The 27,573-nt window shown below is 44.8% G+C and overlaps 1 protein-coding gene and 1 long non-coding RNA gene across 12 annotated transcripts in view; one reads left to right on the top strand and one right to left on the bottom strand.

The window, feature by feature from the left end:
- Positions 1–25,125, top strand: part of LOC103816630 (uncharacterized) — a 255,567-nt gene extending 230,442 nt beyond the window's left edge. Inside the window, exons 1-7 of one of the 11 annotated variants that reach the window (XR_007778570.1) lie at positions 3,999–4,016; positions 6,895–6,950; positions 7,420–7,547; positions 11,115–11,207; positions 11,946–12,110; positions 12,317–12,448; positions 19,692–25,125. This is a non-coding gene — a long non-coding RNA (uncharacterized LOC103816630). The other 10 variants (XR_007778571.1, XR_007778569.1, XR_007778574.1 and 7 more) reach the window with 10 other exon arrangements.
- Positions 544–4,601, bottom strand: IRX5 (iroquois homeobox 5). Its single transcript, XM_050978947.1, has 3 exons — positions 3,960–4,601; positions 2,319–2,724; positions 544–2,071 (listed from the first exon to the last, which is right to left on the bottom strand). Exons 1-3 carry the CDS (start codon positions 4,206–4,208, stop codon positions 1,305–1,307), a joined length of 1,422 nt encoding a protein of 473 aa, XP_050834904.1. The 5' UTR covers positions 4,209–4,601; the 3' UTR covers positions 544–1,304.
- Positions 25,126–27,573: the final 2,448 nt, after the last annotated feature.

The raw sequence follows: 27,573 nt of genomic DNA, 5'->3' as shown, positions 1-27,573 counted from the left end.
CTGCCAGCGCCGGGAGCACCGCGCCCGCGGCCGGCCCTGCGCGGGGCTGCGCGCCCGTGGGCCCCGCCGGGACCGCCCTAGACCGCGGGCCGGGCACAGCGGTGCTGCGCGCCGGGGCCGGCCAGCGGGACAGGGGAAAGGGGCCGCGGCGGCCCCCGCCGCCCCGAGCGCCTTCGCCCGGGCAGCCGGCGGCCCCGGCTGCCGCCGCAGCACCGCTGCTGCAGCGACGCGGGCTAAATCTGGCAGAAAATCGAACTCATTAGCAAAGTTCACCAGCTGATTGCTTTGCATAAAACACGACAGTGATTGGAAGTAATTAGGTTAAAAGATGGGACTGCGTTTCGATTTGGTGTTTCTAACAAGTGCTTTTGTGCGTGGCCTGATTTAAGCCTTCACCTCTGGGAACAGTCCCTCCCGCACCCGGCCCCGTCCCGCTGCCGCCGCCGCTCGCCTCTCCCGGCCCCGCGGGCGGCTCTCGCCTCCGGAGCCCCCCGACCTCTTTAAAATTTCCTGCCACTTCCAAAAAGGCTTCAGGTACTACTGAGAGGTCCTAAATGGAGCCCCGCGTCTCTTTTAAGACATGCTTTTATTTTTCCGCAGCTATGCACATATCTGCCCGTTGCAAAAAGAGAGTGGTTTTGATTCTGTTAAAAATCTCTTTTAATTAAATATTTGCATTTTACAAAGGCGGCTGCAGGTTTGGGGTTTTTTTTTAATCTAATACGTATAACCTATTTCCTTTTTTTGTCTCGTTTTTGCATTATAGTTTAACTCACACCCAAGGAAAAAAAAAACAATAGGCATAAAAAATTAAATTAAACTTGTATATATATATTTTAAAACTATGAAACAATTCGGAAAAAGACACAGAAATGTATATATTTATATTACGAAAACAACATTAATGCCTGTACAGTTGTCTTGATTTCATAATTTACTTCAAAGATACTGTATTATCAATTTAAATACAAAAAAGCTACATTAAATATACAGAATAAGATTTAATACAAATCTTTCTTCTTTGTGTGTGTGAGAGAGAGCGTGTCACTCGTTTGCTTTTCACTTGCTTAAGACATTTCTGGGCGGTTTCCACCAGCCATTTCAAATAGACTCTATAAACTTTTGAAGAGGGGCTGGGAGGGAGGGGGGAGCTGGTCTTTTTCTGTTTGTTTTGTTTTTCTTTTGGTACTGGAAAAATAACTGCCAAAGCAATTTATTATTTCTCTCAAATAAATTAAAAAAAGGGAGGGAAAAAAAGGAACAAAACCACAGTCCCAGGAGGGGATAGGGAGGAGAAGCCGATATTAAATGTTGGACATACCTTTCTTCAGTTCGTAAGGTGAGTCTTTGCAAAGGTCTACTTGGGACTGGCTCCTGATCATTTTAGTGTCTTTAGCCAGGCTCTCGGCTCTGCTGAGGACAGTCTGATTTAATCCATTGAAGTGGGCGCCGGGGGCGGTGGCGGCGGGGCCGCCGGCGGGGTGCCCGTGCAGGGCCCCGAAGGAGCCGTAGTTCGTGTAGCCGGGGTAGAAGGGCGCCGTGTAGTAGAGCGGCCGGGGCAGGACCGCCCCGTTGGGGAAGGGGCACTGCGCGGAGGGCGAGCGCGGCCGCGGCGGCGAGCGAGACGGGCCGCTGCCGCCCAGCACGGCGGGGCCGGGGGGCGCCGCCTCGCCGCCGGCCTCCTTCGCCTTGTCCGCCGAGGTGGCGATCTCGGCCAACGACCAGAGCTTGGGCTTGGCGAGGGCCGCCTGCTGCGGCGAGTGGATGACAGAGGCGCCGTTGGCGGCGGGCAGCAGCGGGTGCAGGTCGGCGGCGTGCGGCGGCCCGGCGGCGGCGGAGGGCGGGCGGTACGGCGGGGGCTCCTCGCCGCCCGCCGGCGGCGGCCCACGGCCCGCCGGACACGGTCCCAGCGGGGAAGCGCCGGGCGCCTTGTGGGGGACGGGCGGCCCGTCGAGCCGTTCCTCCGCTAGCTCTTTGCAATCCGAGTCGCTGAGGCCGCTCTCGGCTTCCCGGGGGCCGGGGGACTCCTGGAGGCGCTCGCAGCCCGGCGCTGCCTTGGGATCCACCGCTCCTGGTAGGGGGAGAAAGGACAGGGGTGGGGGGGCAGCTCTCGGTCTCGCCCTGCGCCCCCAAACCCGCCCACCCACTTCGCCGCCCACCCTTCGGTTCCCGCCGTAGCCAGGCCCGCTCCGCTGCCCGCCGGCTCCCCCCGCCCCGGCTGCACGCTCGGGGGAATAGGCCGCCCCGCCACCGCCGCACCGGGCCGGGGCAGCCCCGAGGGCGCGGCCGCGGTGACCCGGCCGAGCCCGCTGTCCTACCTGTGTCCGGAGTCCCGGGGTCCCCCTTCTCCTCCAGTTTCTGGGGCTCGTCCTCGTCGTTTTTCTCCAGGTCGATGTTCTCCTCTTCCTCCTCGTCCTCGCTGCGGTTTCGTGGGGTCCAAGTCATTTTGTTCTCCTTCTTGAGCCGTCGCCGCGCGTTGGCGAACCAGGTAGAGACCTGGGTGAGGGTCATTTTGGTGATGATGGCCAGCATGATCTTCTCGCCCTTGGTGGGGTAGGGGTTTTTCCGGTGCTCGTTGAGCCAGGCCTTGAGGGTGGCCGTGGCGTCCCGCGTCGCGTTCTTGCGGTACGCAGGGTCCCCGTAGGGGTAGGAGCCGAGCGGCGCCGCGTACGGGTGGTACCCCAGGGAACCGGCCATGCCCGGCGTGTGGTCGTAGGGCGAGCCCTGGGGAGAGAGGGGAGAGCGGCCCGGCGGGGCGAGGTCAGCGGCCGCGGGGCGGCAATGACAGGGCAAAGGCAACACCAGGGCCTGCCCGCACCCCCTGCCCGCGCCCCGCCGCCTCTCCCCCGGCGCCGGGCCCTGCCCGGCTTGTCCCCCGGTTCTTTCCCGGGAGGAAGGGCCCTGGGCGCTCTCCGGGGCCCGTAGTCTCCGACCCCAGGAGATCACCGGCTGCTTGCAGCAATCCAGCGGTTCTCCCCCAAATGCAGGAGCGGAAAAGCAAGTGGGCAGCGCGGCGTGGGGGCGGACAGCGGTAGGAGGACCGGAGCCTTTCCCCGCGCTCTGCGATCGCGGCAGACAACCTGCCGGGCCCAGGCGGCTGGCCGGCCGGGCAGGGCCGTTCTTCCCTGCCCAGGGACGGGAGGAGGAAAAAATAAAAGGAAGAAGAAAAGAGAGAAGAAAAGAACATAAAAGAGAAACAAAAAAAGGGGGGGAGGAAGGGGGGAAAGGGGCAAAAATAAAAAAGCAAGAGAAAAGAAATTTATACAGAAGAAGGAAAGAAGGAACTGTAAAACTCTGCCCTAAACACAGAGGAGAAGCTGAACCAAAGTCGCCGGTTTTTGGGGGAAACTGAGGGGCGTTGGCTTGGCGGCAGCTCTGCGGTGTGAATGTCCCGCACTCGGACTGGCCCCGCGGTGCCCCGCGGGCGCGCACGGCGGCGCAGTGCCCTACCTTCCCCTTCCCCGCGCAGCCCCGCGGAGCAGCTCGCGGCCATGGGATTAGAGCTCTGCAATATTTAAGCCTAATTATCGCCGGGCAGGGGAAAGTTGCCTGGATTTATCACCCGGATTTCTACCATCGCCGACCCGTCCTGAATTAATTCTCTTTTCGATCACAACAAGCTGATTGTTGCAGAACTATGATAGATATTTTTTATACTTTTTTTTTTTTTTTAAGGGAATTAAACCGGTCCCCGCCTGCCCTGGTCCTGCTCACCCGGGCCGTGACGGTGGCTCCCCCCGCGCCCGGCCCTGCCTGCCGCTGCCGCCAGCAACAGTGTGAGGCAGGGCAGGGCGGCGATGCGGGAAAGTTGGGCGGCGAGGCGGGGAGACGCGCTCCCTTTTGTCCCCGAGATCTCAAAAATAAAATGGGAACAAAAAGCAGGCCCGGGAGGGGGGGACAGGCGCCCACGGGATGCCGTCGTGCCCGGCGCGGTGTCGGCTGCCCGCGGTTGCTCTTACCACGTAGGAAGTGAAGGCGGCGGCGGCGGCGGCGGCCGGGTCGGTGCCGTACTGGAGGTGGGAGTTGTAACCCGGGGAAGGGGCGGTAAAGGCGGTAGATCCGGCATAAGGGGAAAAAGCGGAGCCCGAAGAAGATCTCCCAAGTTCATCGGTCCTGGGTCCGGAGATCACGCTGGTGCTGTACGCCGGGCAGGAAGAGAGAGCCAAGGACGCTGACGGCTGGTACAAGTAACCCTGAGGATACGACATGGCCAGGCGCGCACATATACCCGGGAGCCCAAGGCGCCGGGAGGGAGCCGCCGCGCTGCCGGGTTGGGGCGGCTGCGGCCGGGGCTTCGCGGGCGCCTCTCCGCCCTCGCCAGCTGGGCAGAGGCGGCACCTTGCTCTGCGCCGGGGCTGCTGCTCCGCTTTCGCCTGCAGCCGGGCACCGCTTCCTCCTTTTTCTCCCCCCCTTGCTTTCCCTTCTTTCCCTCCCCCCCTCCTCTCTTTCTCTTTCTCTCCCCCTTGCACTGGGGGGCTTTTTTTTCCCCCTTCCTCCTCGCTCTCGCTTTCCGAAGGGTCCTGCCAAGATGCTAAGTTGGAAATTGCAGCTCCTGACGCCTTCAGCACGGCCCGGCGAGGCTCCTCCTTCGCGGGGTGTTGTCAGTGGAAGGACTGGCAGGACCCCGCTGGGCTGCCGCGGCCGGGCCCAACCAGCGGGAGGGCTCCGCGCTTCCCTGGCCCTCCCCAGCACTCAGAGGCTCAAGTGCGCCGGCTCCTGGATTGCAGTCACCTCCGAGCCATTTAAGATCAGCTCCAACTTTCTGCATGTGCTAAATACCGTGCGGGGCCGCGTTGCGCCGGAACGCAAGCCAATCAGTATATGAAAAAAAATAGATCTTTAACAAGATTTATTAGCCGCCCGGCTCCCCCTCTTCACAGCCACCCCTCCTGGTGCTCTCTGCCCCTGCCCCTCCCTCCGCTAAATCATTGGAGGTGGGATAACCGGCGGACTGCTGGTGTTGTTAGTTTTGATTTTCTTAACAAAAAAGGAGGTTTTCGTCGGGGAAGAGCCACAGCCCTGTCCCTGGGCTGGTCGGCAGGTCACTCCCGCGGGCAGGGGCCACTCCGCCACCGGACCTGTTGCGGCGGCTGTGCGGGCGGAGCGGCGGCAGGGTCCGGCCAGGAGAGGGGATCAGCTTCGCGGAGGGCTCGGATTTAGTCTTTCCCAGCGCCGGCCGTAGGAGAAGGGCGATCCGGAGGGGAGCGGAGGGGGCTGAGATGGGTCGGCAGACACCGCTCAGAGCGAGGGTTTGCCCGCGGATCTAAGGAACACACCGGGTATCCTCCCCCCGCCCTCGGCTCAATGAAGGGTCGAGGCGAAAGCAGATTAAAACCATATGAACCGGGATAAATCCCTGCCGATCAGGAGATGTAATCTCCTGTGATTCCACCAGATATATTTCTCAATAGAAACATATCCCGATTTATTCCCTCCTCGCATATTTTTTCCCTTGCGGTTGAGGAAAGGAGCTGCTCCAGCGGCCGCGGACCCTTGGCCATCGGGATCCGCTGTGCCTTTCTCGGTCGAGGGAGGGGGAGAATAGCATAAGATTTATATTTTCAGAATTTATTTTATTTTGTAACTTTTGCATTTCCCGACCCTAATGCTCTCGCCGCGCTCCCCCGCGGGACGTACGCGGAGACGCGAGGAGCAGGGGTGTGTTTTAAAACGGGCAGGTCGGGGCAGGAGCTCCCCGTGTCGCCGTGGAGGCGACACCGACGCCGCCCCGCTTTCTCCGTCCCTCCCTCCCTCCCTCTCCGGGGCTCCGTCCCGGCGGCAGCATCCACAGCCCCCCGCCAGGCGCAGACTGGGACTTGCCGAACGGCTGCGCTGCAGAGCCGGGGCTGGGCGGGAAGGGCGCGCTGTCCCCGCTGCCTTCGGGGGGACGCGGCAGGACCGAGGCCGGTGGGACGGCCGCTGCCCGCTGTCCAGCGGAGTCACCCCCGTTCACCGCCCTGCACTACAGTACCCATCAGGCCGCGGCCCCGCCAGGCCCGCCCCCGGCCGTCCCGGCGCATGACTGGCTGTTCCCCCGCCGGCGGCGGGCGCTCCTCTGCTTCCACGGGCCCGCGGAGCTGTCCCTCAGCGCGGGGTGTGGAGGGGCGGTGGCAGCACGGGCGCGGTTGCGGCGGAGTCCGGAGGCGGCGCTGACAGAACGGCGCGCGGAGGCGCTGCGGGCCGCGGCTGCCGTCCCAGGCCCGGAGCAGCCCGGCTGTACTGAGCCCGGCCCGGCCCGGCCCGGAGCAGCCCGGCTGTGGTGAGCCCGGCCCAGCCCGGCCCGAGGTGAGGGAGCGGGGCCCGCGGGGCCGCTCTGGCGCTCGGTGGCGGCGCTGCCCCGCCGCGGGGCGCCCCCTGACGGGCGGCGCGGTTCGGCCCCGGCCCCGCGACGGTCCCGGCAGCGCCGGGCGGGACTGGCGGAGCCGCACCGGCCTCGGCTCTTCCTCGGCTGCAGCCGAGCCGCGCTCGGTCTGGCCGTTCCCGCCTCTGTCCTCTTGCGTTTCCCTCGCCCCCCGCTTTGTTTTCTAAATTTAATTTTTTAATGTGCGGGATGCCGAATTTCGTCTCTTTAAACTCCGTGTGGTTCTGCCCCGGTAAACGGGACGGGTCCGTCCCCGTCTCGCACGCTCCCTTACATGCTCAATCCACACAGGTGTGCACTTTCATCAGTTTTCGACTGCACGGTGTCACCGGTATTTGTCCCCGGCTTCATTATAGCGATCGCTCTGGAGCATTGCATTTCTTTCTCCACTCGAAAGCTCTTCTGTCATAATCCTCTGACAATCCCCCTTGTTCGGGGAGTGAGATATCATCTGGTCAAGTTTTATACATTTAACATTCATTTTATATGTGAGTAGAATAACTAACTGCTTTTCCTTGCTCCTTTCTTTGTAGGAAGCAACAGAAGTTTTAACCATCTTCCCATGGCATCTGACTTTTTTGAAGAGGAGGTAAGGTTAACGTCATGTAAAATTACCCTCTTTATTTCTGATGTTCCACTAATCTTTCTTCTGTAGGCATACATTTTGGAAACTGTGGTGAGTTCATGCATACTTTCATGCCTTGCAAACATAATACCAGAGCTGATTAATAAACGGTAGTGATAGGACTCTTATGCCGTCAGGATTGTAAGTGCCTATCAAGCTGACATTCTCACTACATTATGCCACTATTATATTCTTTGCAGTTTTAAAAGAACTGTAGATAATTATTCAAGATATTGAAACATTTAGTTTATAGTTCTATTGCTGTGGTTGTCACCTTCACTTTATATCAAATTTGAGACTCATTTCTTAAGGATGTCTCTATTTTCTGCTTTATTTGCACATTGATAGCTTTACTGAATGACTAGTCACAGCAACTTTTTCCTCTGATAGCAGCATATTAAAATGTGAAAGCTAAGACTACTCTGCTTTGCAGGACTTTTCAACCACTTGATGGAAGGGAAATAAGAAGTTTGTTTCAAGACTCTTATGTTGTTCATCAGTGCTGTTAACAAACGTGGGGCTTGAGGATACATTTGCTGCTTCTCTGCATTTTTGCTGAAGGTATGTGCATTTGAAGGTATGGATGAGTTCTTGGTGTTAGGAGTTTGTGTATAACAGTGCAGGTTGATATTAAAATTCTGCACTTCGTATATTTTTCTCATAATTTTTGGAAGATAAATTGTTAATGCAATAGAAAAAATGCTTGCCCTTAAAATCTTATTTAACAGTGGGAAAGATTCACAGTCTGGTTGTGCACTGTTCATGCTATTTAAATTTAGACATGTAAATATAGATTCAGCTTCTATAAATAAATAAATAATTTAAATCCCTATTTTTATAGCCTTCAGTCTGTTTGATTGGTCCTGCAAAGGTATTAAAAGGGTCATTGGTTAATTTAGTAGTTGGACTCCAGTAGGGTTTTTGGTATGAGAGGAACTTGGATTTGAGATGACTGCACAAAATGTGACCCAAAATATAGCAACATTTGGATTTGCATATTTGTTTTTTCTACACTGGTTTCTTTTGCCTGATTTCATTTAGATTGTCCAAAGGGGGTAGAGCATAAAATGGCTTAATAAATCAGGGCATGAATGTACAGTAAGGATCAGCTGAGAATATTTTCTTTCTGGGAGAAACAAATGAAAAGAGGCAGAATTATCCTAACAGTAACAGTATAGTTTAAAAGTACAGCTCTTGGTAGGCTCTCACTGTAAGTGGTTTGATTCCAGGTGGCTTATAGTGAATGGAGTTTAACTTGGCTATCTTGGATATGATACACCTAAATTTAATTAATTTAATAGCTACTTTCTGTTGAAACTTTAAAATCTAACGATCCTGTTTTTATTGCAGTCTTTAAAGATATAATCGTTCTTCTGTGTGTCTGAGATGTAAAACTTAGTGCAAGGAGAGGCAACAGATTGGTTCCGTCATACGATTCTGTTGGGTTTTTTTGAGAGTACTTAAAAGATTATGATGGATAATGCTGTCTTGCCAAAGAATGCCGACACAGGTGTTCATCATTATCTTAATTAAGATCCTGAGAAAATGTCATCTTTCGGCATGAATTATGAAGGGAGATGCATTAGGAGATCATTTCAACTTTTTTTTTTCTTTTTTTTTTCTTTTTACAGGGGTAGATGAGAAGGAGGTTGTTTTCTCTAACCTTTTTGATATTTCTTTATCAGAATACCTGACCTTAGACACTGAATTTGTTTCTCCTGTTCAGTTTGGGACAGTATTACCAAGAGATCCGTATGTGGTGCTAAAGGGAATCTTCTTAAAGAAAAAAAAAAAAAGTAATTCCCCTACAAGATACCCTGTTTCATTTAAAGCTGTTCTATTAAAAAAAACCCTGTGAAACTCAGATGGTAGTGGAAATTGCTGCTGGAAACATCTGATAAGATATGTTTCATACAGTATATTTTAAAGCATTAACAACTCATAAGAGAAAAATAAATACATGTGAATATTCATTCTTTTAATTAGGCATGAAGAGAAAATTTTCTTTCTCATCTTTGCACAACCTTAGAAGTAAAAGTAATTAGTGTGCAAAGAGGAGGGAGGAGCCTGTGTCTTTCTATGTTAAATCAATACATAGTTACCTGGGCAAGAGCTAAAAAAATGCATGTAAAATATTGGCTGTAAAACTTAGGGGTCCTTTCCTGCAGACACTGCTGCTGTTTCCTTCAGGGGCAGTGCTGGGCGTTCCAGGTCAGGCAGTGCAGTGGAAGTGCTGCTGTTTTGTGGCTCTTAGCTTGGGTAAAGGAGGAGCTCTCTGAGCAAGACACCCTCAGCTGCTCTGTTGTTTTTTCCTGCACTTCCTTTGCCCGAGATGCTCCTTGTTCACACTTTCTGTGTTTGTGGTCTGAGAGCGAGCTGTAAACTCGTGAACACCTAGAATTACTCTTCTGTGCCTAGCATTTGGGTATTAGGTAGCTTAGAGTTTTGTTTTTCTCTCCAGGCCTTTCTATTTTAAATCACTTCTTGTCCGCTAAAAGAAGCCTGATTATCAGTTCTAGTCTTATTTATTTTTTAAAATTGCTACAGCAGCCTTTTTAGTGTGTGGAATAAAATACAGAAGTGCAGCTGACAAGTCTTTCAAGCACCTAGTTATTGTACTGAGCATCTAACTCCAAAGATCTTGACAGTATCATGGGAGAACCTGAAACTGCATTTCAGTTTCCTTGAAGTTTCCTGTAATTAACTTAAATGGCATTATTTGCTTGAATTTGTTGGCTCAGTATGGACTAAGTTAAGAATGTCTTTAGGGTTTATTTGACTTACAGTTCCATGGACGTATGCAGAAAATAGACTCTGAGGGAAGAATGAAAAACTGCTTTCTTTCTTTCTTGTCTAAACCAAGTTTTTCACTTAAAGCAAGCCATGTCTACTATTAGTTGGCTCTTATAGAAAATGAGGAGCAGCTCAGTAGGAAGGATGGCTGTGGCTCCCTGTGCTGTTTTATGGGATGTACATGAGCCCATAGCTTCCCTCATGGTGGCAAATTCCCTTTTGCCTGCAGGTGCTTTAGCGTGGTGGGAGCTCCTGCAGCTGGAAACTGGCCTTCAGTGTGGGTGTTAGAGATGAGTGTCTTAATAGCAGTGTTGTGTTCCAAAGATTTTCTGCTTTATCTACTTTACTTACATATATTTGCAGTCCTTATGACTGGTGTTTGCAGGAGCTCAGCAGTACCTCTCTGAGGAGAAACATAAAGCCAGGTAGCCTTTCTGGCCTTATACCCAAGGAATTGTTTTTAACAGTTCATAATTTCTGGGATTTTATTAGAGCTTTTTAGTCTGTATTTCTTAATGTGGGTGGTGCACCTATAGATGATTCTTAAAGCTGTTTTTTTGCAGATTAAAGTGAATGTATTTGTAGAACCAGCATATTTCTTTTCTTTTTTATTATTAAATCATTGCTTGAGGAGAGAAACAAACCAGTTGGACCTTTCAAGGTGAATATGGATCACCAAAACAGAGTTTACTGTACTAATAAACATGTGACTGATTACTCTCTTGCTCTTCCTGAAGGAGATGCACTGCTCTAAGCAATTTCTTTTTTCCCAACAGAGCAAAACCAAGCTTTTTCTTCTTGTAAGCACATATTTTTCATAGTATTTTTTTTGCATTTCTAGTGCAGATGAAGAACACAGCATTTACCTCTGAAACATTCTCTGCTGACATCTACAGAAATTTTCATGCCCTTCAGATTTAATTTTGTGTAAAATAATGCATGGTATAATATGTAGGTCCTGTGTTTTCAATTAAGCTGTATTAGGTAACTATGCTCTTCTTTCATATCCCATAGCAAAGTATCAATATCCAGATGGCAGTGTGCTGGGATAAAAGATAGCTACAGGCTTGGCTGCTACTGTAAAGCCAAGAACAAACATTTTAGCCTGTGTGATAAATAAAACCCAGGTTGAGACTCTCGGTGTATTGAAGTTGCACTAAATAATTCTACAGTGCTGTTTATTACTGGTTTCATTGGATAATATGCAGCTGTAAAACCTGCTTGAAGCTTTTATTAAGAATACTCTGTCATTATAAAAAGCTGCCTACGACTTCTTTATGCTTTTGGCAGTGTGAGAATTGCTTTGTTTGTGCTGACTTTCTGGCTTTTATCTAGGAAGGACCTTGCTGTCTCCCAGCTCCTGTGGGCATTAGGTTTCATAAATGTCTCTTGGGATGAGGACAGCTCTGTAGAGCCTAAGTTTCAAAGGTAATTTTAAAGGTATTTTTTTTCTTTATGCTTTTTCTTAAGTTTATTTCAGTATTTCATTTATTGCTTCAGTTAAAGTTCAGCTGATATTCCCTGTAATGTACACTGGGCTGTTGTGTCCCTAAGTAAAACTTAAGCCGAGGTCATCCAGGTAATCCATTCTTTGGGAGGAGGCTGCAGAAGGGTGGAGAGACTTTTAGGTTGTCTGAGAAGGGATTGGAAAACTTAATAGCAGGCAAGGGGCTAGACCTGGGTTTGTTTTCTCCTTGCATTCCTGGCACATCCTATGACCTAGATTTGTTCATGTAACCTTGGCCTCAGTTTACCTAACAGGAACTCTGCTTGTCTCAGAAATGTTCAGATGTAAATTGGTGTCCATGCTCATGTAATTGTTAGACTGTTGTGCTTTTGAGCAAGTGATTAATGCTGTCACTGTTTCATTAGCAAAATGCTATTAAATGCCCTGTTCCTCAGATCTTGGACTTCCATAGGCACCTGTTTGTGGTGCACCTCTTGGAACATGCAGGATTGAACACCATCCAGTGGGATGTGCACTAACATAGTGTCTGTGGGATTTAACAAACATACAGGATCAATGGGTGGAGAAACCCTTGCATTGCTCAGTCTGTAATCCTTGTTTGTCAGAGAAACATGCTGTCTGAATTAGTGACAACTACTGTATTTTTGTTCCAGCCCCCATTCTCTGTATATCCCCTTTTTTGTTTTTTCCCTTTCTAGATTGCACCCAAGAGAGAATTAGTGAGATGCACAGTGGGGAGAATGAGCCCAGCAGTCCATCCTGTCCTGTACCTGCCTGAATATGGGAAGAGACCTAGTACAAAGCCAGAATGCAGCTGGGCTTGCACTATTTTTAGCCATATTAAGTCCTGTTCAGAGTTAATGGTAAGTAATCTGCTATGAGTAAGATGTGATTCATTAAGCACAGCATTAGAGCAGGGGCACTTCCCTTTGTGGCGCTGGGTTCAGTCACTTAAAAAATGCAGAATTAATGTTTCCAGATACATCAACTTTATTCCCATTTCTCTTGAGAGAATTGCACAGTCCATGTAATAAGTATGTTGTTTTCTTTCTATTTTTGTTCTCTCCAGATGAGCTCAGTTAGGTGGTCTCAGCAATGTTGAAGAAGGGAAGGACAGAATTGGAAGACAGGAGCTATTTCAAAGCAGGATTCTTCATCTTTCTGTAATTCCCAAACATGAAGATTTTATAAACTTCATTAGGTAGAGTATTGCTAATAGTGTCATGTCAGTAATGTTGCATGATGTAATATGGCATTGCTATATTGTTTAGTGATCATGTGGAGCTGCATTAAATAAATGAACATATGCCAGTGGCTTAAATGAACATTATGAGTGAGAGCAGTAAATGGAGAAGATGGGTGCTAGAGGAAATGCTTTCAGTTTCTTTGAAGCCAGCTTCTTTCTTTTTTCAGCTCTTTCCATAACCAGTAGTGCTTTTGTTTCTTGATAAAGATGGAAAAAAAAACACTCAATGTTTTCATTCAAGAAATTGAATCTAGTGCAACTTCTTAACCAGGAAGACTTCACAGTCCTACTAGCTTTTAAAGCATCTTAATGCTTTGTCCAGCAGGAAATTGCACTCACAGTGCTGACCTATTAACATCTGTAATGCAGCAGCATGTGCTGCTCTTGCTCCTCAGGGCTTGTGAAATGTCTGCTGTGGCACAGCCCTCTGTGACCTCTTGCACTGAAGGATGGAATTTGTGAGTCCTCTTCTGTCTGGAGCTTGTGGGAGCTCCCTCCTGAGCCAAATAGTTCTGAAATACTGCAAAAAAAGATCTGACAGTGTTGTCTGGGAGATGTGACTGACTTAATTATTATTAACATTTATTAAGTGCCTTACAATGGAGTGGAAGAGCCATTGCCTTCTTTTTTACAAATAGGAGAACTGGCATGTAAGGAAGAATGAATCTCTTCTATCTTCTGCAGTTCTTGACCCACCTAATTAGGTGATTGTCACAAGAAATGAGAAGCTGGCTCAGGGGAATGGCACTGGGGGAAGCTGCCGACACGTTCTGTGCGCGCCGCGCTTCCCCTCGCACAATGGCTTAGCCTGGAGAGCAGGGCTTCCCTCTCTCTGTGTCCCTGGGCCAGGGAGGAGATCTGAGGGGGCTGAGGAGCCTGGGGCTGTCTGTTGGATAGCTTCATTATAGATCTCATCCAGGGAAAAAGTGGGGAACTGCAACTCATTTCTAGGAGCTACTCTGGTTTTTAGCAATTGCTCACCCACTGCCTCCTCCCGCTTCCTTTCACTGTGGAGTGGCCTTTCCCCACAATAAGCTGATTTTCTTCATGGCTGATATTTATACTTAGTTAGCCTCTAAGGCACTAACTGCCTCCTCTGGTCTAAGACTTCAGTTTCTGTCTAAGACTTCAGTTTCTTTTTTTTTTTTTTTTTTTTTTTAATAATTTATTTTGCTGAGAAAGGGAATCTGTCCAGCTGCTGCAAACAATAGTGGTTTGATGTATATCAATAAAGAGTTAGAGATGTATGTTTTCCAAGTAGAAGATAAAGAGTCTTAAAGCCTGCTTTAAAGGAAGGCAAACCTTGGAGAGGTTTACTTAGATGTACAATATGCCCTATTCTTTGATTTTTAAAAACAGTATTAAGGGATTTTTTTCAAGAAAAGAGAAAATGATTTCATCTTTTTGGTTGCCTTTTTTTCTTAGTCTCACAGTTGTAAGATAAATATTCAGAATTAGGAGTTGCTAAGGTTAATGTGATTAAAATGAGTATGTGATAACGGGCTCTGCACATTAAAGATTAAGAGCTCAAATTATAGACTCCAGAGGGAAACACTCCATGAGCATTTGTAAATTTTGTTTGTGCAAAAAATGCAGGCTTAGGCCTGTGGTTGCAGTTGCACAACAGTTTTATCCAGTTTTATCTGCAGAGAATTCTTTTAAACACTGTAGTATTGGGGTGAAAATGTAGTGAGGTGGGGGGACAAATTAGTAAATAATTTTGGTCTAAGCATTAGTGTTACTCTATAAAAATAGATTAGTTTTACACAATTTATTCACATTTACAAAGGTCAGTTTATAGCATTCTGAGTGCAGTAGTTAATTTTTTATGTATAAATGGATCCTTTATGCAGATGTAATTCCACATACAACATTTAATCTTTGAATGCAAGTTAAAAATATATTAGCAATTAATTTATGTAGGTTATTACTTACTTTTGCATATACTTTGCAGTGGTTCCTACCCTAAAGTTGAGTCAGTGTGTGCTTAATGAAAATTAGATGTGAAATGTAATATGTAGAGGACAAAGAAGCACTGAAATCCTTATTGCTCTTATAAAGACAAAGGTACCTCAGATAATTCTCCTTTCTTAATCTCTTAAGAATTTGATGCATAATTCTGTTATGAACAATTTGGAGTGAATAAAATATTTTTAGAAGTAGTATTAGTACCAGATATTATTTCTCACCTTTTGTGAAGCATAGTTTGGTTTTAAAATTTAAAATGCTTTGCATTTTGAGAGGCTCATTTATAGGCAGTCTTCCACTGAGAAGGAAAAGCACCTTGGACGTTTGTGGAGGGGCAAGCCTTGTTATATCTTTGAAATTTGCTAATGTTGCAACCATTGAAATAAAGTGTTTGTTTACATAACAGCAGTGGCATTTCTCCTCCTCTTCCTTGTGGTTTTGTCCAACTAGATGTTATGAGTGGCAGTTGCAGTGACTGCTAAGTGTTTAAATGATGACACCATTATGTGAGGTGATTTTGAAATGAGAGATTCCAGCCAAGAATTACATCTGCTCTCATCTCCTTCAAATCATACTCTCTGGCTGTGCAGATTATGATTGATTTGTTTGTGACAGATTGCAGGAAACAGTCATTGATTTTTCAATATTTTACCTTAAAATTATTTACAGTTGTAACCAAGGGGAGGTATTTCCATGGGCTGTCAGCCCCTGAAAGACTGGGATAATATTCCCTGCTCCCTGACAAGACAAATTACCCGTAATGAGTGCAGTAGCTGAAGGGTATACTTTTATTTTAAAATATGTCAATAACCCAGTGACTAAACGAATATTGATTCAGCATAATGAAGCCTGAGTAATGTGAAAATGAGCTCTTCAAGGAGCATGGTAAAGACTTTCTTTTTAGCTTGTAGCAAGAAGCTTTTCATTCTTTACTGTTAGGTAGTTGAAATGTGCAGTCTTAAACAAGTCATCCTTAAACACTGGTAGTATGTGAAGTAATGTAACAAAAGAACTTCAGGGTTTTTTCTTTTTATTTCTTCTTTTTTTTCCTCTGAGTTCTTTTTTTTTCAATATGTTTCAGTAGATCAAATGCATAATGAGGAAAATACAAGTTATCCAGGGCAGAGATAGAATTACTATAGGTGTAAATATCTTTTGCAGTAATATTCTTTGGCTAGCCTAATGGCATTTTTAATGTGGAATCTCAATATGGGCATGGGAATATATCTAAATAAACTGTAGATTTAATTTCATATTATTGACTTCTTGACATACTGATGTGTGTTCTGTGTGATCAGTCTAATATTCTTGTCCTTCAGCAGTTTAGAATGGCTGGTTTATGAGCACCTAGATATACTGTGGTATAAAACTTAGTTACCATAATGCACATTTTTCTTTCCATAACATATAACATTGCATGTTTCTTACCACATGAGAATTCTCAAGCAGTAATTCATTTAAATTACAGTAATTTATGCAGTGCCATAGGTGTGGTGTGGAAAAGCATCTAATAGATTAATATGAATGTACTCAATTGTTCAGGGTAAGGATTAAAGAGCAGGTTGAGGTACAATTTTTTTAAACATTAGAAGTATTGAACACTAAAAAGATCCCCACCCTATCATGTGAAAGGATCAATTGGTCATTTGTATTCAAGAGCATCGTGCAACATGGGGAAGGCTCTGCAGAAGTACTGGGTATAAATAGCCTTGTAATCCAGACTTAGACAAAAAGATATTTTCTTGGGCTGTTTGTGTGTAATGTGTCAATTATGAAATAATGTCATAGCCAGAAGCATTTAGTGAGCATGTTTGGGCATGAAGACGACTTTTCTTATTTTCTGAGGACTAACTTCAATTGCATCCAACTAGCTTGTGAAAATCTTCAGAAGGATGTTTTCCTATCAGCACACAGGTGATTTTTTTCCAAATGTCATTCCTTTAGCACAGCTAGAAACTATTTCAGGAGGCACTTGAGAACCTGTGGCATTGAGAGTTAAATGGCAACCCTGGAATGTGAGATACGTTCCTGTTTTTAATTTGCTAGTTTCAGAAAAAATGTGTGATGTACCTTTGAGTGGGTTACAACTAAATAATTGCAGTGGTGAGAGGATTTGTGCATAGCACCTGGTATTTCCAAAATATTGGAGAATATTAATAATTATTAATAAACTGAAATATATAGCTGTGAAAACAGGAGAATTTGGGGCTCTTGTAAATGTTACAAGAGATCTACAAATGTTACAGTTTTGAACCTTAACTTCCTGCTCATATCATTTTACACACCTCAGGTTCTCTGCCTGCTCTTTGTTTCTGTGCCTTTTTGTTTCTTTGGCCAACAGCAGGAGATGGAAGGGGAGGATTCTTGTTCAGTAGCTTTCCCACAGTAGCGAGGAAGAGGGAGACTGTTCAGGGCTGGGTGCCAGCTCTGCTGTAGACTGAAGGGCAAATAAATGTTTGTTTTAACAACATCTCCTTTTCCTGGATAACACTGCATGAGCTCATGGTACCAAACTGAGTAACAGCAGATCTCTGCTTGCAAGCCATTGGCATTTTTCACTTGTGAGACAGGCAACACCTCTGGCTTTGCTGCCTTTCCCAAAGATGAGTTTATTTATTGAATATCTGACATTCCAGCTCAGGCCTGAACCGTGTTCTTGGCACTAAAGGCAAATGGTGCATTTTTGGCTTTTTATTTTAATTTGTGGGTGATACTGGAGATGTCTGATGATGGTGCCTTGGAAGCTCTGCAGTTTATTCATAAATCTTTCTATGTTAGAACTGTGACAATTGTTAGTCCACTTTCAGGTGGACTATGGAGGAGAAAATAAAAACCTCAGACAAAAAAAAATCCTAAATAATTAATTGGTTAAAAGTTCTTGTGGCATTTGGGATCTCCCAGGAACAGAACATAAGCCCAATTGCTGTTCAATCAAGTAAAAGTAGAAAACACTATGAAATTAAGATCATGGGTAGAGAACAGAGTAATTTCATTTGTGTCAGAGATGAGGCTATTGGTCAGTCATGAAGGGCTCCTGTTTAGGGGCTGTATGTTCCTCAGCACTCAGCAACTTGCAAATTTTGACCCATTTCAGTTAATTTCAAAGGGAACACAATGCATCAGTAGGTTCTTGTAGTGGATGGTTTTCTGTAACAATTCAGATCTTGATTCTGTTATGAATAAAGTAGCAACCAAAACCAGTGGTGGATTTATAAAGTTTTTTTCCTGTTTACTCAGCCTCTGTGTTACCTACCTGCTCTATAGACCAACCAACTAAAACAAGTTTAGTTTAAAGTGAGAGAGGAGAGCATGTTGATGTAGGCGATGGAAATTGTGCTTGCCGGCTAAGCCTTCTCCATGCTGCCTCCTTCCCATTGCCAAATTAATTATTTGAAATCTAAGAACTTAGATGTGATGGAATCCAAATCAGAGCAGGCTACAAGTAGGCAGACAGCACTATGCAGAATTTGCTCATCTAAATGTCATGATTACTTGAAACCAATTCTTTGTGTTTTTGTTTAAATTTGTGTACAAATTACTGCTTTCCCAAAAGTAATTCCATATATGCAAATATTCTGTGCTTTTGGAATGATCATTTTATGTACTAAAAGCTGTCAGTGGTGCAGATAGTATCACAGTCTTTGGTGTGATGGCATATGGTTTATGGTGAACTGTAAGACTGAGATAACCCTATAAAAATATGTGAGGGATCCAAGATGCTGTGAGAGTCTTGCTTAACTGCAATGGTTAAAAAGGCATGGCTGACTTAATGCATGAGTGTTGAAATCTGTGTCTGGAATTATGGAGACAAGTTGAGAAGCATGAACAGAATTGATTGTTGATTATTTTCCTTTATAAGAGCTGGGAAAAGATGGATTGTGCTTTCCTGTGGTCTTTAAAAGCCCACAGTGTCCTTTTTTTTCTTTTTTCTTTTTTTTTTTTTTTTTTTTTTTTGTTTTCTTTTGTTAACTTATCTTTTAATATGAAGTGTCATTCCCAAAATGAAGAAGTGTCCTTGGGCTGGTGGCAACAGCTGGAGTTGCAGAATTCATAAATAATTCAGAGAGGGATAAAGGGTAGGGGAATTTTTTTGTCATTTGAATCTTTATTATGTGCACACATTTCATTTTAGATACGGCATCATTTGAATTCATTCAGTATGATGATTGCACTGACCTGTCATATTTATTTTGATGTCCCTTCGAAGGACCATATGCTCTGTCCTCAGCATGAAAATGATGCAAGTTGCAAACTGAAAGGCAGCTCTGTTCCTGTAGGGATGAAGGCCTCACTTCCCGTTGTCACGTCAGTGGATGTACAGCTGCACTGCAGCAGAGAAGGTGGAGTTGTTATGTCAGTGCAGTGACTAAGTGGCAGTGTAGCCTAGCAAAAGGTGGAAAAAAGGGCAAAACCCATTTGCATCAAAGTGCTGTGTGGCATTGAAAACTCAGCTGTCACTGAGGGCCAGTTGGTGTGAGGAACCTGGCATGTGGAAGGTGGAAAGGATTAAAGCCAGCTAGAAATCTGCCAAGGTGGAGGTGTGCCATGGTAGCTTTAATGTGGGAATACAATTAATTACTCTGTATGTTGGAAGTGGGGTTGCCATGCACACAACCTCCTGGGGTTGCACGGGACTCAGTCTGGATATGCAAGGCTCAGAGCTTTTTTCTTTCCCCAATCCGTGTCCTCCTTTCCTCTTGAAGCTGCTTGCTTAGTCAGAAAAAATCTTGGGTTGGGAGGGAACAGGGGAAGGAAATATGCAGTTGTAATTTGTCTGTTCACTAATTCTGCTGTAACCATTGCATCTGGTCCCTCATTTATTTTGTTGGTGTGTTCCTGTGGATGAGTGGTGCATTTTCCAGAAGTTACAGGCTCAAGTTCAACTATGTCCCATAGGTAATGAGCTGCATGATAATGAGTAATGTCTGGTCCCTATTGGCTAAAGAACTGGCTGGAATTAGCAATTCACAGTTGGTGGATAAGAGGGCTCTGTTACCAGGACTTTGTTACTGTTACCTTTGTATGTGATATAAACACCACAGGATTGCAACCACCTCGATATTTTCATGGTGTAAGGTGTAACAGGGAGCAGTGATTTGTATGAAGTACTACATGGTCCACTGTGCCCATGCCAGAGGCAGAAGGAAACCAATTAAGTGCAGGTTAGTGAAATACAGTAACTGGAACCTGGCAATGAGAATAACTGTATGCAAAATTGTTTCTTTTCTAGATCCTGCTATCAATGACAGCCTCCCTGAAATCTTCCTATCAGTTACTGCCAAGATGAGAAGGATAACAGGAAGGAGGAGTGCTTTAGTGGATTTAATGACAGTTAATTTCTTCTGTTTATCAAATGACAGGTTGTTTTTTTCCTCAAAACTTGATTGTCATGACAAGATGCTTTTGGAAGTCATTTTTGTAAAATAAAACTGACAATTTTTAAGCTACAAAGAGCTATTGTATCTTTCTATTGAATGTTGTTATTATGGAAAAATGCTGGAAAGTCTTTATTTTTGAAGTAATTTAACTTGCATACTTCATTCATTTATTTTAATATCTGTTGAATGCCATGTGAAAAGTTTCTTGCCAGAATTCTTTTATTCAATGGAATAGTTATTGTTATAATGCTCAATTTATTAATGCCTAAATTACTGTTGACCTAGCCTCCTACAAAAATGTTTATTTTTAGTAATTCTTAAACAAATAAGGAGTGAATGAGGTTTTGTCCCCTTTGTGTTTTGATCAGCATATTTTCCCTTTCAGTGAAAGTGTCTTCATTTTTTGGAATGACTGAACGCAAAGAAAGGTGGTTTGGTTTTTGGGTTTTTTTTCCCAACAGCACGTGTCTTTTGTGCAATGATTTTTTAATATGTACACTGCCAAGATACAATTACTGGAAGGAGAGAGAGAAGCTGTTGGGAATGTCATGTTATGCCAAATTAAGAATTATTAGCTCTTACTTTCTGTGCAGTCTCTTCGACTAGAACTCGACCTATTGCGTCTGGCGTATACTTTGACTCTAGTGGAACTAATGTGTCCTTGGAGTAGCATTTCAGAGTAACTTCAGATTCATGCTTTTTTCACAAGTCTGCTTTAAACTGCTGGGATTAACTTCAGAGAAGGCGAGAGATACAAGCTCCTTTGTCAGCAGCTGTGCTGGTTGAAGAAGGAGGCTTCATGCTCGCTTGCTTGCTCATTCTCTCCCTGCTAGGGAAGCAGACTGAACTGTTTCCCTGAACACATGCAGGCTGACTTCAGCCAAAGTGAATCGTGTTATCAGGTATTAGTTATCAGTGCCCTGGGTCACTCTGATGAAAGGACAGGGCATGCACAGACCAGCTGTGCAGACGTCATGTCTGGGAAGGGTGCTGTGTTGACAAGAGTTGCTGAGGGCTGGCCCTGCTGTGTCGCCTTTTCAGCAGGTGCAGTTACATCTCTCAGATGTGGTAAAAATTGGATGTGTTAGAAAGCTGTGCAGATCTGTCACGCATAATACTCACATTCCAGGGGCATCCTGGATAATGCAGAATAAACCTGAGCTCTTTGACTTACTCCTTGTGTGTGCCAGTATGAGGGGAGAGAACCAGTGTGTGTGAATGTGCCAGACACCTATTTCAGGAAAATGTATCTGATCAAGGCATGGGAATGGTACAAGTGCTTGCATTATCTAGAGAACACACTTTTTACTTTACTCATCAAAGAGGCTTCCTCAGCCAGCACATGCCTCAGGAGAGCTGCTTTTGACAGAACAGCTGCCTTGAGTGGAGAAGGAAGAACAGCTCCAGCAGGAATGGCTGCTGTTCAGTAGATGCTGGAGTCTGGTGAGGCATCCAAGCTCTTGCTATTCCCTGGGCCAAAATTAGAATGGGATGGATAATCTTTAGTACTCAAAGACATAGTGAGTAAAAGCAGTGCTCTGAACAGCACCTTCCACACTGACCCTTCTTGTGCAAAGGCTGTGGAGTTTAGGTGCCTTCCTAGAGGCAGCCTGGGCATACAAAGAAGAAGAGAAACCTGAGAGCAGCAGCACTGCTTGTCTCTCCTCTTGGGGTACTGCCAGGTGAAAAGAACACAGCCACAGAAAGGACTGAGCCTCCAGCTCAGGTTGTGTGTTGTCCCTTATCTTTTACTTGTCCTTGAGGTAAAAGATGAGGAATATGCAGTGGCCATATGTGCGTATGGAAGGGAGGAAAATGAAGTGCCAGGTGTGTGAGGAAGGGGCAGGTGTGGGTCCAGGTGTGAGAGCTGTGCCCTGTTCAGCAGCCCAGGGTTGAGCCATGGCTGAGCTCTCAGTGCTGGGTTCAGGAGTGATGTCACATGTCTCACCTGACCATGAGCTAAGTGCAAATGACCTCCACAGCTCTCCGAGACAGCCCATAATCCATATCACTCTTTTTATCTTAAAATGGATTGTTGCAGTACTGAGATTGAAATGTTTAATGAAATGCTTGTGATTGCTTAGGTATCTATTTACCTGCCTAAGTGGTAATACACAGGTAAACCAGTACTGCAAAATAACATCTTACATTTAACACTGACATGGATATTTAGCTGATGAGTAAAATTTTATATCCAAGCACTTAAAACCATCAAATACTATAGTTAAACTGCCATACTGTTTATGTAGTGCTAAAAAGACAACAAAATAAAACTTCAAGGAAGGCAGATTTTCTTATAAATATTCCAAATAATAGGTTGGTTTCAAGTAGACTTCCTGGCTCTTTGGTGATTTCTGAATTTGATCTGAATCTATCAGGAATCCCAATCATAATGGTGTGTTTATTATTATAGACACATGACTTCTATTTAAGTTATCCGCAAATATGTTGGACAAAACATAGTTTACCTTCTTAACTGGTACTATATGGTTACTTTCTAACTCCTTTAATTTCAGTTCTAACTTGATTGAATTAAAGGTGCATTCCTGACAGTAATCTTTACATCTGTAATGGAACACTAGATTTTGTATGACTGTTTGCATACTCCAGACATAACACAACATTTTTATAGCAATCTGTGTTGACAATACAAAGAGATAAAAATCAGTTTATGACAAACTAAGGAGCAAACTTTCAATAAGACCAATGAATCAGCAGAAATTATTAGAAAGGGATTATTAGATTTTCTGTCTTTTGAATGAGGATGAAATATTTTTATAGAGGTATGTGCTTGAACAAGTGGCCGGGGGTGGTCAAGGAATTCCTCACAGGCTTCTGTGGCTTTTGCAACACCTGAGGTCAGACTGGGTCATCTCAGACATCCTTCTGGCTTGGAAGGGAGTGAGAAGTCTCAGTGTAGCAAATATCTTCATAGAATAGCAACTTTCACTGAAGAGTTACTCAAAGGTAATTAAGCTTATCTTCAAAAAAGGATTGGGAGGGGCGTTGGGAATGTTCCTGTCTCCTAGTGCCATGCCTTTTTCAAAGATCCTCTTTCACCTGACAGCTTGCTCCTGTGGGGTGTTTCATTGGCTAAGGTGGGTTTCTCTGGTTCATCCATCCTCGCCCCAGCCACATTATTACAGCACATGAACGTCTTTTTCAGGTCAAGTGTCTTCTACAGTGTCTACTTCTACAAAGTGTAATGTTGCCTTTCTGCTAGAAATAATTATTCTTTCAAAATAATCTGACAACATCCTGCTGTGGATAAATTAGGTTAGCTCTCTACTAAGATTAGTTAGCTGGCATCCATTCACTAACACATTACAAGAGAATGATTGCAAGTTGATTGTGTCCAGTTATCTGCCTTTTTTCTGTTTGATAGGCTTTTTGTTGCCATGCTGTCACCAAACATGTGCAAGTCATACTATTCCCAGTGCCCTACAGTCTGGGGAGATGGGGTTTGCTGTCCCGTACCATGGAAAGACTTTTGGGCAGAAGTGTTTGGAGAAGGGGAGAGGTTGTGACCTTGGAGATTTCTGAATCTTGTGCACCTTTGGTTTTGGCCCAGAGGGATGTGTTCTGCTCTATGGCAATCAATACATTACCACCAAAGTTGAAATGCCAGGTACAATTAGCTCATGTGTTTAAATAGGTGTTGTTATTTTTCAGCTTGTATATACAAGCCTGTTTTCATGCAGAAGTCCATATTTTACTTGGGAAGAATGCTGTGCAAATCAGAAAAAGCAGAAAAAATATTTTAAGTTATGTGCTAGTGTTAAAGAATTTAGAAATAACTGTGAGATCTTGTAGCTACCCAGTTTGTGGTGATTGGGATGGAGCTGGCCCAGCCTTATCCCCAACGAGCTCCAGCTGTGAGGAGCAGGGGAGCAGCATTGTCACAATGAGCCATGGAGTGCCCAGGGGCACTGACCAACCACCAAAGGGAACAGAGGGCACACAGGTGCAGTACATGAACACTGAGGGTATAAAGGTTGGGCTAAAGAGCAAGAAGGACAAAAGTTTGCAGCCTGCTGAAGTGGCCTGGTGTTACTCTGTATGGACAGCCACCTGAAGCCTTCTGATGTGGTAAGGTGTTACTGTGTTTGGGAGCGTGCTTAAAGCCTTCTGAAATTGCATGGTGATGCTCTGTGCATTGTGGCTGTCTTTACTGTGCCCTATGTTGTGACAAGATCTTTATTTCTTTGTTTACAATTGATTAGGGCTAGAATTTTAAAAGCTTAGTGCTGACTCAAAGTGCTTTGCAGTCAGTCACTAAGAAATATGGGCTTGGCCCAACTCATGTTTTTGTCCTTCAGTATATCCATTATTGTTAGGTGCTGAGTGGTTATTGCACATAGATGACTGGTTTTTTTTAGGTATTTTACATTTTTATGTGTTCAGAAAAATACTTTGTTAAAGTAGCTGCTGGGTGAATGGAGTAATTAAAGAATTGTACTGATTTTATTGAAGCTGACATATGCTGCACATTCCTTAAAACTCAATATGTGAGCAGAATGTTTCCAGGATTTATTGAAGGCAGGCATCTAGAGATAGTGGGGAGCTTTTAATAGTTGTAAAGATAACTTCCAAATTTTATGTTGTTATATAAACCTGTCTTTAAGAAGAGAGCTGTTATTGCAGTACATTGCTCATGTTCTTTGTATTCTGTCCGTGTGTATGTTTTATGTATGTACTTGTACACCTACAAACAAATGCTTCACCTGGGCACTTTATTTGACAGTGATTTTATATTCTATTTACTATTTGTTTGGGGGGGGAAAAAAGTGGTTTAATGCTGACTGAGAATCTAATTTTCTTGGTACGAAAAGTAATCTGCAGTATATTGTGGGGGTTTTTAATTTTTTTTTTTTTAACTGGAATATATCCCTGATTAGTTTGAATTACAATTCTTACTGTGAGAGTGTTGTGGTAGCAAGCAAGAAATCTTACTCAGCATAAACTGAGGCTGGGTTTCATTTTGACTAGTATGATGAGTGCAATGTTCCACGTGCGATACTTTCGCAAGTTGTGAAAAAATAGACTTGTTTATCTATCATTTGTATTTCATATGATTTCAGAGTAGAATGCTGTCATAACTATTGAATTACTTGGCTAAAACTAGCAAACTTTTGCCTGTGTATTTTGTCATGTTTAGACCTTAAGCATTTTTCAAGCAATATGTTTGACTTACTATTGTTGCACACTGTAAAACAAAATACAATATTAAAATACATGCTGAAAGAACGTTCTTCATCAGCTATGAATAAACATGTGGAAAATATATTTTCAAAATTTCAGGGTTTTTTGCTAAGCTGTTCCCAGTTGAGTCCTCATCTTTAGTGTGGGACTTGGACGAGAGGTTTCCCTTACCAGGATGCATAAGGTGCTGCTGGGTGTCAGTGTTCTAAACTTCTAGGGCTGTGTAAATGGAAAATACACTTCATAATTTTAGCATTAGTTAGTTTTATGCCTGGTTGTTTGCATGAGCAGGCTAAGTATTTTTAAGTGTCTTTTTAGTCCAGAAAACTCATCTTATGGCCAAGTCTTTTTATACTGGGTTCTGCAAGTTGAAGACAAAAACATTTCTAAACTACTCGTGTGTTTTAATACTGTGAGTCAATTCCCATGTGTTAAAGTGTAAACTACAAACTAATCCACGGGAGTTTATGCAGCAGAAAGTCATTTAATTAACACTTTTAATTTCAGCTATGAAAGAAGGTGAAAATGAGGTCTGGAGAATGGAGAGAGGCTTTGTTTTTCATTGCTGAAGTCTCCCTGCACTGTAAGTCTACTGATGCCCGTGGTGCACGGACCATCTCCTGCCTGCTAATTAGGCCTCTCCAGTGTGCTCTCTAGAAATGTGCTGGAGAAGTTTTTTTCACAAAACCCCCACGCCATCATAAATAAGGGAATGGTACAGTATGTAACTATTATACCCCACTCATTTGGCAGGCTATAATTTAATAGAACAACAATGATCAGACCAGTATATCAGTTAATTTTCAAAACATTTTATTCCACGCAAATTAGCTCAGGTCCTGGAGGGCAAAATGACAAGAGGTTACTCGTACACTATGTATTTAATTAATTGAAAAATGCTCAAACTGCTTTTACAGTTGTTATTAAAAAGTAGAATCAGTGTTGCCAGTGCTCAACCATAATTAGAACCCCGGGGAATTAAATATTTAGCATTAGTAATGTAACAGCACTTAGGACACAAATTTCTATTTTTGTAATGAAAGCAATACAGTGTAAGTGCAAATGGCTGAAACGACAGCTGTGACAAGCAAACCAGCCTGGGATATTTCAATAAGACACCTCGTTGGACAGCAAGTCTTACTGCATTACTCATTTGTAGGAGTCTAAATCCCAACAGCCAGGCATTACACCCAGTATTTAGGTTTCTAATTGCTCACAGGATGAACGGTGGGGCAAATGTCAGCCTGTGGGGTGGGAAGCACAGGGTGTTTTCCCAAATTCCACGGCAGAGGTGGGTGCCTGTGGCCGTGCGGGCAGGGCTGGGGCACGTCCCAGGGCAGCCGAGGGGGGAAACCAGCCCTTGTTTGTTTTAAGTTTAATTACATTTTAAGCATAAGTGCTTTCAGTGATACAACATGAAAAGTCAGATATTGGGCTCTAATGAGCTGTAGTGGTAGATGGCTGGAGACCCTGAGGGATTCATTCACTAAATTAACTGAATAACAGTACTTGGTTTGGGCACGGTAGGATGGCTGAGCTGTGCTTAAAATCTCCCTTTCAGAGCTGTCTCTCATTCCTGTTTTTGTTCTAAACACTGTAGTGACTTCCACAGCCGCCTGCTACAACTGCTCAGCTTGTCACAAGTATTATGTTACCAACTAATAAGTAATAAAGCACATTCAGCTTCATTTCTCTTCTTTTTTGCTGGGCCTTTTTCCTCTGGAATGGCAGGGGAAGGAGGAAAGCTTGAAGGCACTTGTGTATCTTCTAAATAAGAAAAAAAAAAGCTGTACTTGGGCACAGCATGCTTTGGCCTCCTGAAGCACTGATTTGTTTCTCAGAAATAGGACAATTGGGCAGAGGAATGGACTACTTGGTTTTGGAGGTGTTTTTGTTCCAGTTGGCACCTGCTGGCAGGACAGAGCTGGTGTTGGAGCTGAGCATGCAGCAGGGACGTGCTGTGTGGATGGCACTGGCCCAGGACAGGCTGTTTCTTGGGAGCAGCAAGCAGGGACTGCTCAGTGCCACTTCCAGCCCCAGCAGCAATGCCCCAGCTGCTGCTTTCCTGCTTTGCAAGCACTTTTTCCTGCTGCAGGTCATTCTGTAGAGAATTGGGAGCTTCAGTTTTGTTTGTTTCCTGAGTAAATGAAAAATTCCAAGAAAATCAGCTTTTTTTCTAACTGGCTTATGAATTTGGGGCTCAGAGTATAGAAGGTGCATTTTTTGAGTACACTGAAGCCTTGTGGACCATCTCTGAACTTCCCTGGGTGCTTCCATCCCACCTACTTTGATCCAGCTCCCTGAGCTTCTTCTCAGAGACTTGCCATTAGAAACCCTTCCTGCTCTGTAATTTGTGTGATGCACAGAAATTAAGGTACCCAAGGGTTTGATGTAATTGTGAATTACTGCTGTGTGTAAATAATCCTCACCAGCTCTTACTTTCAGAAATGAAATTGTGGCATTTTCCCACTCTCCTTCCCTTTGATGCAATTAGGAGGCCTGGGAATAGAGCCGGGGTCTTGCCAGCAGGAC

This window comes from Serinus canaria, chromosome 11, assembly GCF_022539315.1.
Source record: "Serinus canaria isolate serCan28SL12 chromosome 11, serCan2020, whole genome shotgun sequence".
NCBI classification, from domain to species: domain Eukaryota; kingdom Metazoa; phylum Chordata; class Aves; order Passeriformes; family Fringillidae; genus Serinus; species Serinus canaria.
This window is presented reverse-complemented; position numbering and strand designations above follow the sequence as displayed.